Source organism: Pecten maximus, chromosome 13 (assembly GCF_902652985.1).
Source record: "Pecten maximus chromosome 13, xPecMax1.1, whole genome shotgun sequence".
Classification (NCBI taxonomy): domain Eukaryota; kingdom Metazoa; phylum Mollusca; class Bivalvia; order Pectinida; family Pectinidae; genus Pecten; species Pecten maximus.
Window position 1 is genome coordinate 17,736,682 of NC_047027.1, and position 14,117 is coordinate 17,750,798.

General features: G+C 34.5%; 1 protein-coding gene across 1 annotated transcript in view; it reads left to right on the top strand.

The window, feature by feature from the left end:
- The first annotated feature begins 463 nt into the window (after nucleotides 1-463).
- LOC117341294 (RNA-binding protein 42-like) overlaps nucleotides 464-14,117 on the top strand; it is a 41,391-nt gene continuing 27,737 nt past the window's right edge. The window contains exons 1-4 of the mRNA XM_033903148.1: nucleotides 464-570; nucleotides 1,274-1,449; nucleotides 5,632-6,345; nucleotides 9,457-9,651. Coding sequence (XP_033759039.1) covers nucleotides 500-570; nucleotides 1,274-1,449; nucleotides 5,632-6,345; nucleotides 9,457-9,651 — 1,156 coding nt within the window. The 5' untranslated portion in view covers nucleotides 464-499. The remainder of the gene's footprint in view (nucleotides 571-1,273; nucleotides 1,450-5,631; nucleotides 6,346-9,456; nucleotides 9,652-14,117) is intronic.

A 14,117-nucleotide genomic window follows, 5' to 3' on the forward strand; every position in this document is an offset into this window, starting at 1 on the left:
TGTCAAGGCTCATCTGAAAATAATATAAAATCACCAGGTCCGTCTTTATTTCATATTTAACACCGAAGTAGTAAGCACAAAAGACGTCTATCTAAACAAAGTGAAACTCTAGTACTGAACCACGTGACCTCTACGTCATCTCAAGAAATCCCTAAGCATGTTGATTTGAGAAAACACCGATTCAAATGGTCTAACAGTTAGGACCGCAGATAGATGGATGGATGGATGGATAGCAATAAACACTTTCATCATCTCAATGGTCATAATTTACAAATATTTTTTGACACATTATTTGCAAACTATCTGCAACCATCTTTCTTTATTTTAATTATTTTTAACAAAATAATTTCTTTGCTGCAACCTGTCCAGATAAAATCTTGGTAAAACGTTCTATTTAGTACGTACGATAGACATAAACTCCGGATATTATGTACCGCTATTCTGTTTTAGGATTTATTGAACAAAATAAAAGCGTCAGTGTGATACAGACGCCGGCAAGATGGAGGACAAAATGGCCATGCAGATGCTAACAGATCAGAAATTAAAGGAAATGGAGGCGGAAATGAACCGGTAATAACTTATAATGACTGTCAGTATAATCCTTATATGGGATTTACATAAAGTATCGCTAAATAAAACTTCTAGACAAATTATTTTAAGAATTCACGAGTGTTGTCAACCTGCAGTGTTACGTTTGACAAACGCACATTTGTTACAACGTTAACGTACAACACAATACTAACAATACCTCAAACAGGTACTAGCCTCGACTGACACTCAAACTATCACTGCTAGAATGTGTAACTAGATACCAGTTAATTCTACACCTGATGCGGATAAAAAATATGCACAAAGGTATCTTTTTGCACATTCTTTTGATTTTACTAAAGTGTTGTTTTCTTGATGTATGGGTTGGGTAGGATTTGATGATTTTGGTGTGTTTTAGGGTATTTTTGTGTGTGTTTGGTTAAATCGTTCTGCCGGGATACAGAGACACCATCAGAAGCAAATGAAAGTGTAGATAAAAGAGAAAATAACATTTGATTTATATAATCGTTAATAGGTAGTATAGAGTAATTAAACATATATGGCCTACAAAGTACTTGATCTCAAACAAGTGTCCTTACATCTCTACCAGTAAACATAATTCATGAGTGGACATCCACAAGCTAATGCATGTATCCCGCCATAAGGTTGGAGGGAAAACCCCGCCAGCATAAGTTAGCTAGTTGATCTCTACATTCACTTTTACCTGAAATTTGCTGTATTTCAGCTTTGAGCAAGAGATTTTCACACCTGATGGGAAAGGTGTGATTGGTGCTCATCGTATGATCATAGGAGCCAACACTTACCATAAGGTACAAGCTCGTATCACAGGTCATGAAGACACAGAGGAGTATGAGGCTGCAGATACACCACCCAGTACGGATGCAAACATACCTGCCTCAGGTAAATATATCCCAGGACCCAGATGTAAACAAATTGTAAAAAAATGGAACTATAGCTAGTAAAATAACATTTGTGTCTCATCAGTTAATGTTACGTCAGGTTTAGGCAATGTATAGTTTGGGAACTCCATTGGAACCACCAAAAACAAAAATTCGCAATAAAAAAGTGAAAATTGTGATCTTTTAACAGAAAAAGTACAGATATAAATCAAACACTAAAATCCAAAATTTTGATGTTTCATGAAAAGCACATAGTCACACAATTGCTAAATACAATTTTGAGGGAATTATGTACATGTTCTTAACATAATTTAGTAAATTTACCATATTTATCCAGCATTAACCACATGCTTGGAAAAAATCTCATTATGATGCATGTTGCAGTTCTTTTAAAATGCTATTTCTTTGTCCTGTAATTAATAAGTCTACCTCTATATAAATTTGAGTCAAAATTTCAAGTATTATCTTAAGCTTCCTATGTATATAGCTGGTTTATTGCAAGACAAATTTGGTAAAATTACTGTCATTAACTCCAGAGTCATGTTTATAATAAGGAGACAGCTATTTCCATAATTATATAATATGCCATGGCCAGGGCCAATATTCTTGAAACCATTCTTATGCTTAAACATGAAATCTCTGTTGAACCCAGCTTTCTTTAAGCTCATAAGAAAAAACCTAAACAGTGTAAAATACTATCTCACGACACATACATATCATGGAACAAATATCAATTCATAAAAAATCATAATATTTAACATACAGTTTCATGAACACAGATCCATTATTTATCATTTCAATGATATTCTTTAGACAAATTAAACAAACCAATGTAATGGTACAGATTGTTAATTATCATGAGAAATTTCCTACAGATGCTACAAATCCTTGGGGCATTTATTACTTTCACTGGTTAATGGTTATTCAGTTAAAGTTTGCTTTTCCAAATCAAAACATTTCGAAAAGAAGAAAAAAAACCAGGATGAAACAGATCTAGTAGTAAGCACATTATTAGCTCGTCTCTTCGAAGAAGAGTGAGAGCTTATGTCGTCACGTCGGCGTTGGTTTTCCAAATGTTAATTTTTTGGTGCAAGTGTTGAAAGGCATAGTAATTTATGGTAATATGGTCCCTGTGGGGGTCAAACTATCCCCTGCCGGAGTTAAACTAAAAGATTTTTTGGAAAAAAAACAGATTTTTGAAAATTTTTGGACTTAGAAAATTTTTGCGTTAAGTTTTTGGTGCAAGTGTTGAAAGGTATTAATACATCACTTCATAATTGTACTAGGGTGCTGATAATTGGCAATAGAGTCCCTCTGGGGTTAGACTATCCCCTGCCAGAGTTAAACTAAAAGATTTTTTGGGGAAAAAACCAGAATTTTCAAATTTTTGGACTTAGAATATAATTGCGTTAAGTTTTTGGTGCAAGTGTTGAAAGGTATTAATACATCACTTTATAATTGTACTAGGGTGCTGATAATTGGTATTAGACTCCCTCTTGGGTTAAACTATCCCCTGCCGGAGTTAAACTAAAAGATTTTTTTGGGAAAAAAGCAGAATTTTCAAATTTTTGGACTTGGGATATTTCTGCGTTAAGTTTTTGGTGCAAGTGTTAAGAGGTTTTAATACATCACTTTATAATTGTACTAGGGTGCTGATATTTGGCAATAGAGTCCCTATGGAGTAAGACAATCCCTTCCTGGAGTAAAACTTAAAAAAGATAATTGGATTTTTTCTTTTTAAATCTGTGTTTTTTTTGTTTTTGTTTTTAAATCTTTGGGCTTTGTGTTAAGTTTATATTGTGAGTGTTGAAAGGCATAGTAATACATGGTATTAGGTTCCCTGTGGGGGTTAAACTATCCCTTGCCGAAGTTAAACGGAAATATATTTTGGGGGAAAAAACACATTTTTTTAAAAAAAAATTTGTGCAAATGTTGAAAGCTATTTATCACATCACTTTATGATTGTACTAGGGTGCTGATATTTGGTAAAAGAGTCCCTATGGAGTTACACTACCCCTTCTTGGGGTGAAACTGAAAATAAAACAATGTGAAAATGCTCACAATAGACAATTTATACCGGTCCACATTTCTCAAGGGAAACAATTCTCATTAGGTTAATATTTTGTCAAAAAATTGAAGAAATATGTCCAAAAGCAATTACATTTGTATTTAATATATTCATTTAATCTACAACAGCATAGCTTGTCTCCCGAATGTTTGTCAATAAATAATTTATATATATATAAACAGTGATTTTTTTTGGCTAGATCTACAGCCCACTTTGGGCTGTTTCCCCTTGCCAAAAAAAGGTGTATTTTCCCAATTTTGAAACATCATTTTTCCCAATTTAAAAAAAAAATTAAAAAAAATTGTATTGAATTTCTATCTGGTTATCTGTATTGTATTTCATTCCTAGAATATGTGAATATTATGGTACGATAGTTGATCATCATACATGTGAACAGTAGACTGACAAATTTACTTCTGCGATAGGCAAGTTGGCCTTAATTAGTCGTATAAACGGTATAAGGGAGGTAACTCGAATCCTGATCACTGTTGCGCTTTCCACAAATGACATGCAGGCAAGCATTTCAGAGAGTCCGTAGACAAAACAAGAAGACTTCCTTTGTTTTGTAGTCTAAGTAATAACCCAGGATGCTTGCTACTGACTCTTCATATCATGAGGCAGACCAGAAAATCCAATAAATGAAGTGTTTTGACTTATTTAAGTATTTTGTCATTATTTGCTATTTTCCCAAATTCACCAAACATCGCAATTATTTTCCCAATTGAAAAGGCATAGGCTGTTGAAAAAATTACCTGAAAAAAACACTGATAAATTGGTATGGTTTGAAAATTGCATGAATTCACAAAGCATAATCTGATCAAGTAAACAATATAAATATTATTAATGCAATTTGCGAAACCATTCCAATTAATATATTTTGATTATTTATTGACAAACATTTGCGAGACGAGCTATGCTGTTCTCCAACAGCTCTTGTATAATTAGTACTAGGTAATGTTGTGATTATCTCTATACAAGGTGAGAAAAATATTTTGAAAGCACTCATCCAAGGGGTGCCTCTTGAGAACCACTCGTCCCTGAACTAGAACCACTCGTCCCTGAACTAGAATCACTCGTCCTTCTGACTTCTAACTTTCAATTAAAAAAAAACACACAACGCCTGTGTTAATATGTTTTCAAAAAAAGGTTTTGATCATTACTATTGTAAACTTGTAATTATACAATTTGAACTGCAGTTTTGTGAACATTTCATAAAAAATACTGAGTCAGTATATTGGTTGCTTCGCCATGGCCTAACACTGTTAGTAGCAGGAACAAAAAGTCGGTTCTAATTAAAACCTTTTTCCGGACTTTGTTTTAAATAAAGTTTAATCATGTATTCGTCTGTGATACTTTTTGATATCAGGTATTAGAATACACTAAAACGAGATACAAAAGTGTTCAGAAGCGTGACTCGCTTGTGTTCAATTTAAATATTGTCAATCTGAGTGCCGTCAAAAATTGTCGTAATTGATATGATACCAGGTCCGGATTTATTTCTGTTATTTATTTGTATTAGTCTCGCCCTTCTTGATCACATAAACACATCAGTATCATGTAGACACTTCTGCAGAACAATTGCGGAGAGAGGGCTCATGATCACTGCTCGATGGAACTTAAAGTATGATTTAATCCTAATTTGTTTAGAAAATTCTATAGAATTCATGGAATAAACGCCAAAGACAATATCTTTAAACCTGATTTATTATTATTTTCTTTTGAAATTTACGCGTCACCAGGGACGAGTGCACGACGACATTCACTCGTCACCAGCCAAATTTAACTCGTCCCGGACGAGTGGACAAGTGCTTTTTTTCGCACCCTGCTATAATTATCACTATGATATGTGCATTATACAAACCCTTTTTTCTGTCATTTTGTTGTCAGTTCATCCAACTGTTGTATGTTTTTCTGTGATCATTATATTATCACAGTTTTAATGTCTGTGTAAATAATTTTTAATTTCATAATTTTAGAAATGGAAAAAAGAAATGTTAAGAAAACAAAAGTTTGTAATATAGCCGGTATATCTAAGATAGAGAGAAATTAAAAAACAAAAACCAGATTATGAAGATTTTGTTTATCAATATTAATAAAGTTTTGTATTTATTTCAGTTTTATCAGCACCACCACCTCCCCCTCCTTCTCTACTTGCAAGTAGCAAGCCATCTGGAGAGGCCCCTACTATAGCACCTCCCCCTCCCCCACCATCACTGTCCTTTGTCCCTCCACAGATTCGAAACTGGACACCCCCTCCTCCACCCCCCAGGCCCATGCATGGGATGAACAGGCCATATATGGGACCACGAAACTTTGGCCCCGGTCCAGGTCCATATCATCCAGGGCCATATCATGGCGGCCCTTATAGTGGCCCACCACACCCTATGGGAATGAGTCCACATATGATGCCACCTGGTGGCCCTATGGGTCCTATGGGCCCAATGATGCCAGAATCGTCACAACATGAAGCTGTTATTGAGAAACCAAAGGTCGTGTATTCAGCAGCCCCAGTGAGGCTACACCCAAAAACTGGAAAAATAAAAAAGCCCAAAATGACAGTCCCAGCTACAACCAATGTTATCGAACCTACTCCGGAGACACAAGTCAAGGATAAAGTTGACAAGGGAGGGGCAAATATAGGCGGGACAATTCCGACAGATATTGGGGCTTCTTCGTACACCACTGAGGATGACTGTGACCTAATGGAGGCGGATGTTGATGATTCAGGAGTCGGTGGTAAAAAGTCAAAGAAAGATAAAAAGAAAAAGTTCATTCGGACAGCTGCTGGTGATACATGGGAAGATCCATCTTTGGATGAATGGGAAGCAGGTAAAGTTGAATTGTTAAAATTATATTTCATAGGGTCAATAAAAATGGCTACACCTGTACATGTATTACATGTACAATATGTTGCTTAAAGTCATTGGATTGATATTCATATGTAAAAATGATGCCAAGTTTCTGGGGAAAAGACTATCAGGTTAAATAAATTAATGAAAAATAACTAACAATAATTTATTTTCACTGACGTTATCATAATTGATGAGAAATTGATGATATTTTTCAGCTGAATGAAAATCAAAGGTAATCTATTTAATTAATATGCATCAATTATATCCCAAAAGCCAAAGCATTGACCTAGAATGATAGTTAAACATGCATAAACACATTAAATGTGCTACATAGATTGATATAATAAATGCTTGTTATGAAATGATGGATAATGATATGAGATATGATAATGATTGTTCAGAAACAAATCATCTTCTAAAATCTTCAACTGACAAATGCATACAATACAGCATTCGCTAATTTCTAATAAAAGATACAGAGGAGATCCAGAAGCTGTCAGTTTTCAAATGTAATATTTCAAACATGTATCTTGATGGACCTGCAAATGTTAATACAGGCCTTGGAAGTCTTTGTCAAGGCTCGTCTGAAAACAATATAAAATCACCAGGTCCGTCTTATTTATCTTAATTGTCTTAATTATTTCGTTTCCTTAAGACGAAAACAGCCCTGGAGGACCTGGTCTTATAATATCATTGTACTGGACTTTTTTTTTATTAAATTCTCCGGAATGCCAATTCACAGAGAGGGGGCTTTAATTTGTAAACAAAATAATTGTTAGATATACTTTGGTCCTCTACCGTCTGATACAACCACATCCTTGTGATTTTTACTGACATCTTGGCTCACACTTACCGGGTGTGCATTGCAGGTTATTTCAACTCCACATATGTATGGTCAGAGATTCATTGACTTGTTGTCACACTGCAATAATTACCTACCCAGTCTTATCAGATGAAATTCACATTTTTTATGTAATATTCAAGGTTAAATTAAGTTTCATGCATTTTTGAATTTTAAATTGTATAGTAATTGATATCAATCAAAACGGTTGATATTTTAATTTGTGAAGATTAATTTAGACCTTATATGGGTTTTATTGTTGGGGAGGGAAAATTAGAGAGAAAATTATTTTTTTATCATTATGTCATTGATTGCACCTCTAATATTTCATAATTATTTTGATATTTTATTATCATTTAATTATTAAAGATTTTGTGAGTATCTGTGATGTTGTTCGTTCTCATGTATGGTCAACAATGTATATAATTACTTGGAAATATGTATGCAAAAAGAAAACTATCCTTGTTTAGCAATTAAAAGGGAAGTAACTCTATTGTATTTGAAGAGAATTGTAAGATTAGCATCCATCCTACTTTCTACAGTAGACAGTCCTTTGTAATTAATTTTACTGCTGAGTTTAAGCATCCTTCTATCTTCCTATCATGTACAGGCCTTTGTAAGTTATTTTCCTGCTGGGTTCAAGCATTCTTTCAACTTTCTGCTGTATACAGGCCTTTGTAAGTTATTATTTGTTGAGTTCGGGCATCCTTCCAACTTTACACTGTATTATGTATACACTATACAGGCCTTCAAAGGTCATTTTCAAGGCAAATTATATGTTGCTGGAGCTGAACAAGTTTAAAATTATTTCATCTTATATGTTCCTGAAGAACACAACAACCTTATATTATGGCTGTTAATGAAATGGATAAGGTCTTTGCTTTATAATAAAATTCCTGTAGAGACATGTTTTTTTTTTGCTAAAAGTGAAACCTTTAGGAGATATTTTTCTTTCTGTACAGTGGACCCGCGATAATCCGGATGTCGATAGTCCGGAAAACTTGCAGTCCGGACGAAAATGCACGGAAACAGATCTCCGTAACGTTGTTTGTACTCACCAGTCCGTAAATTCGGATTCCGATTCCGGAACCCCATTTTAGGAATGGAGCATACTTTTTATTAGTTAATTTCCTGCAATAATCCGGACGATTTTTTCACCAGTAGAGGGGGAAATGTCGGGGCAAGTCACCCGTGTCGACAGCTGTTCAGACAATCGCTTGACACCGTGCGTAGTCATATCGACCGCTGCCAGGTCATAGTCTCAGGTGTTTACCTGTGTTGCAATGTAGCTCTGTTTTTATAACAGTACACTGCTCTTTACGACCTAAATGCTACAGTATTAAAGGATTTTAAGCACAGTATAGACTGGTCTTGCTTTTATCAACTTGACGTACAATATACACATATTGCTATTTCATAGTTCACAAGAATTCATGCACTAACATACAGTACGTGATACGATAATTAATCAATCTCAAATACATGTAATAAAGTTATGATCGGTAATTAACATCATTAACACTTTGAACACTAAGGGGGTTCGGTTACATTTGTATTGGGAAAACAAGGATATTGGCTTGTAACACCATTACGTCAAAGACCTATATATATATATACAGAGACATATAGATATACATGTGACTGCTATATACTATAAATTAGTATATAAGTCTCTGGTTACGTGTAACGGAAAATAAAACAACTTTCACTTTACATGTTATTTCAAAAACATTGTTTATTTTTTAGTTTCAACAAAATAAAACAAAACAAGAATCATATCAGAAACATAAGTATATTTATTATTTTAAAAGACTGACAATTACACATGTTTATGAAATGGAAGTATGTCATTTAAACGTCCCACATTGTATATAGTCAAGGGAGTTAACTCTTACATGACAATTTTTTAGACCTGGTAGTACGAAACTCGGCAGTCCCAAAAACTTGTAATCCGGACGGTTTCGGCTGGGAACGAAGGTGTTTGGATTATCGAGGGTCCGTTGTATAGTACTTTGTGAAAGCAACTCATAAGGTAGAAAAATACTTACAAGTTCAGAAATCTTATTCATCAGAAATAAGAATCTTTATTAACGAGTGTTAGTTGAGTCCTCTCTAGATCTGCTCTCTTGGATTGTTTTTACAAATTTTACACTGAGTATGGGGCTTATTTGAAGATAATAGCGATACTCATTTCTTTCAAAATTTGTTATCCATCATTGAAAACCTTATATTTTAATTATTTTGCAGATGATTTCAGAATATTTTGTGGTGACCTTGGAAATGAGGTCACAGATGAATGTCTGGCCCGTGCCTTCAGTAAATATCCTACCTTTCTGAAGGCTAAAGTTGTACGAGACAAGCGTTCCAACAAGACAAAGGGCTATGGCTTTGTCAGCTTCACAGATCCAACAGATTTTGTCCGAGCAATGAGAGAGATGAATGGTAAGTTAAAATAGGTTACGAACCTTGTTATTTTTCCACTACATGTAGCATTATCATTTTTAGCTCGTCTCTTCGAAGAAGAGTGAGAGCTTATGTCGTCACTCCGGCGTCGGCGTTGGTTTTCCAAATGTTAAATTTTTGGTGCAAGTGTTGAAAGACAAAGTAATTTATGGTAATATGGTCCCTGTGGGGGTCAAACTATCCCCTGCCGGAGTTAAACTAAAAGATTTTTTGGAAAAAACACAGATTTTTGAAAATTTTTGGACTTAGAAAATTTTTTCGTTAAGTTTTTGGTGCAAGTGTTGAAAGGTATTAATACATCACTTTATAATTGTACTAGGGTGCTGATAATTGGCAATAGAGTCCCTCTGGGATTAGACTATCCCCTGCCAGAGTAAAACTGAAAGATGTTTTTGGGAAAAAACCAGAATTTTCAAATTTTTGGACTTGAATATTTCTGCGTTAAGTTTTTGGTGCAAGTGTTGAAAGGTATCAATACATCACTTTATAATTGTACTAGGGTGCTGATAATTGGCAATAGAGTCCCTATGGGGTTAAACTATCCCCTGCCAGAGTAAAACCGAAAGATTTTTTTGGGAAAAAACCAGAATTTTCAAATTTTTGGACTTAGAATATTTCTGCGTTAAGTTTTTGGTGCAAGTGTTGAAAGGTATTAATACATCACTTTATAATTGTACTAGGGTGCTGATAATTGGCAATAGAGTCCCTATGGAGTAAGACAATCCCTTCCTGGAGTAAAACTTTAAAAAAAAAAAATTGATTTTTTCTTTTTAAATCTGTGTTTTTTTTGTTTTTGCTTTTAAATCTTTGGACTTTGTGTTAAGTTTATGTTGTGAGTGTTGAAAGCCATAGTAATACATGGTATTAGGTTCCCTGTGGGGGTTAAACTATCCCTTGCCGGAGTTAAACTGAAAGATATTTTGGGCGAATAAACACATTTTAAAAAATTTTGTGCAAATGTTGAAAGCTATTAACACGTCACTTTATGATGTACAGTCGAACCTGTCTATAAAGGACACCTTATGTCCCTTATAAACGAAGAAACAAACCAAAGTCTTTTTACAGTACACTATATGTCTCCTGATTTATTATATTTAAACACTTAAACTAATGAATAAAAGACAAATAATTAAAGATAAATGCTGAATTAATTAATTTTCAATCATTCATCTGACACAAAATTGAAGTTGATATTTTTAATAATTTATATTAAGCCTATAGTTTCAAAACAAATCTTCACAATGTCATACTATACTGAATATCTATTCAGACAAATACTCAACACAGTAAAAAAGTAAAGGTAATTCTTATCATAGTAAAACAATTTTCATTAATCCTCAATATTTTGGAAAACAAATATGTTTGAAATATCTTTTCTATTACAACATTAACTCTTTATAAATGAAAGTGGATTTTCCTCTGATAATTATAATCCCTAAGCATCTATTTTGAGACATATTTTCTGAAATCCATGTAGGGATTTAATTTAATAAATACCATTTTCTGGTTCAGTCAATTAGTATAGTGTATACAAAGACACTCGGAACTCTTCAGCTGTTCTTAATATGTTACGTAGTCGTATTCCGAGGAGTTCCGAGTGTGAGAAAATGGCGGCTTATAACCATGTGCCTGCCCTGTCAGATTTGCATACGGTTGATTTTGTAAGTAAAACAATTATGACAGACATAACTATTGCTTTGTCCCTCTTTTGTTGGTCCTGATAATGATTTAATTACCCCCTGACCATTCTTGTTGTCTAGGCTATGGTTGAATGGCTAAGCTTAGCTGTCACCGGTGGGGTTGAGTAAACAAACACCTCTGCCGATGGCGATCGGTCACTGCCCATTGTTACAGCAACTTACAGGTAACAGGACAATTAGTGACTGATGAAGTGGCTTCCTAAGTTAGCATTGCTGCCAGGGGAGTTGAGTAATTAATGCTCTGCTTGTTATTTAGAAACGTTTAACACACAAATATCAACACGGTTATGGTTTCGCGTGTCCGTTATACGGAATTTTTAACAACTTTACGGACAAAAATAAGTGTCCGCTGTCCGCATAAGGAAGGTGTCCGCTATATACATGATATTTATATAGTGATTTTCATTGGGGATTCCTGGAAGTGTCCGTTATGGACAGGTGTCCGCTATATAAGGGTGTCCGCTATTACAAGTTTGACTGTACTAGGGTGCTGATATTAGGTAAAAGAGTCCCTATGGAATTACACTATCCCTTCTTGGGGTGAAACTGAAAATAAAACAATGTCGAAATGCTCACAATAGACAATTTATACTGGTCCACATTTTTCAAGGGAGACAACTCTCATTAGGATAATATTTTGTCAAAAAATTGAAGAAATATGTCCAAAAGCAATTACATTTGTATTTAATATATTCATTTAACAACAGCATAGCTTGTCTCCCGAATGTTTGTCAATAAATAATTTATATATATATAAAATGGTATGGTTTTGAAAATTGCATGAATTCACAAAACATAATCTGATCAAGTAAACAATATAAATATTATTAATGCAATTTGCGAAACCATTCCAATTAATATATTTTAATTATTTATTGACAAACATTTGCGAGACGAGCTATGCTGTTCTCCAACAGCTCTTGTTCTTTTACCAGAGAGAAAGTCTCAAGTTACATTTTCTAATTGCCTTTTTACCATTGTTTACAATTTATATTTTCGACTTCTCAGAAAACCCAAAACCAATTTCAATACAATTTTGCAGAAACCTTCCATGGCCAAAGGTTAACCAAAATTGTGTATTATATGCATGGTCCTCAATCCACAGGGGTCTGAGGGGCAGGGCCCAAAGGGGTCAAATTGAATGACTGAAAGTTCAAAAATCTCCTTCTCAAGAAAGGGTGTTAAGGTGCTTTACAAAAAATGTGAATTTCATAACCTTTGGGTTTCTTGTTCAATGTTTCTTTTACATTTGTGCTCACCATTATCACAAATGATGGTCTATTTTATGCTTTGTCCATCATTGATGTCAATATATCAATTGCCAGCTAGGATTTTGTCAATCATCGGGTTTGACTATTAAAAAATTGTAACCACTGTTTTTCAGATAGTACAGATATCTTTCAAAATTTTCATATATACGAGTGCCAGTTTGTACAGGATTTACTGTCTTAAAAGTTGCAACAGACATCATGCTTCTAAATAATCAAGTGTATGTGTTATTGGTACTTCAACATACAAAGTTAAATACAAGTGTGGACATATTTTTCTCAAATTCCTGTATTACAAGGTTCTTCTTGTTCCTTATGTTTTGAGATTGATCAAAAGACAGGGAGAACAAATATGTATCTTAAATTTTGTTTGTGATGGTCCAGCTAGAATCCAGAGACGAACATAAGTGCGTGCCCATAACCAAATCCAAACTAATATGGTGAATTTTTAGCTCACTTGGCCCAATGAGCTTATGCCATGGTGCGGCATCCGTCGTCCGTCTGCCTTCGCCACCTTTGCTTTAAATCGCTACTAGTCATCAAACACTGAATGGATTTTAACCAAATTGGGTCAGAAAGATTCTTGGATTAAGGGGAACCAAATGAAAACTATTCTCTCTAATATGGTGAATTTTTTTTCCAAACGTGTAATGTGCATACCTTCATCAGATTCAAACCTGTTGTAGGGGAACAAATCTGCTGTACAGATAATGGAACACACGGTAACAGCAGACCCAAACCAGTTCTCTGGGTTCATTTTTCAAATGTACCACTTGGATAAAAAATGATGTAACTTTGATTCTTCACTTGTCATGTAAACATACTTTGTCTTAATAACGAAATAGAGTCGCTCTCCATTTGAAATGAAATCTCATAAATCATATATGTCAATCTTTGACGGAACTATTCAGGTATTGATTTCACATCTGCTACGTTGTAAAAAAAAAAAAAAAATCTGTTTGTATGTTCGGAGCAGGTAAAGACGGCCGTCTTTGGAACTCACTGGAGATTTACTTCGATTTGCATTCTATGATATGATACTGTACCTGTTTGGTACAACTAGTGTGAATCTGATAAAGATTCATCACTAAAGCTCACTAAAATACTCATACTTTACATATATTTAACATGAATGCATTCCATCAAATGTGAATTTACCAATTATATTACCATAACCCTTTGCCACATGTAAGCGCCTCTGGACGCCTTTACCCCTTGCCACATGTAAGCGCTTCTCGACGCCTCTGCATTATCTCCATGTAAGCGCTTCTCGACGCCTCTACGTTATCTCAATGTAAGCGCCTCTCGACGCCATGCCGGTTCGGTAAACTTAGACATGGAAAATCCCGTGATTGAGAGCGACACCTATCTGGAAATCCCTGATACTATTTTAAGAAGATATCAATGCATCGACCAATCAGATTTGTACACGTCATTCATACAAAAGTTTTTGAATAAATTAACCTAGAAAGTGTGA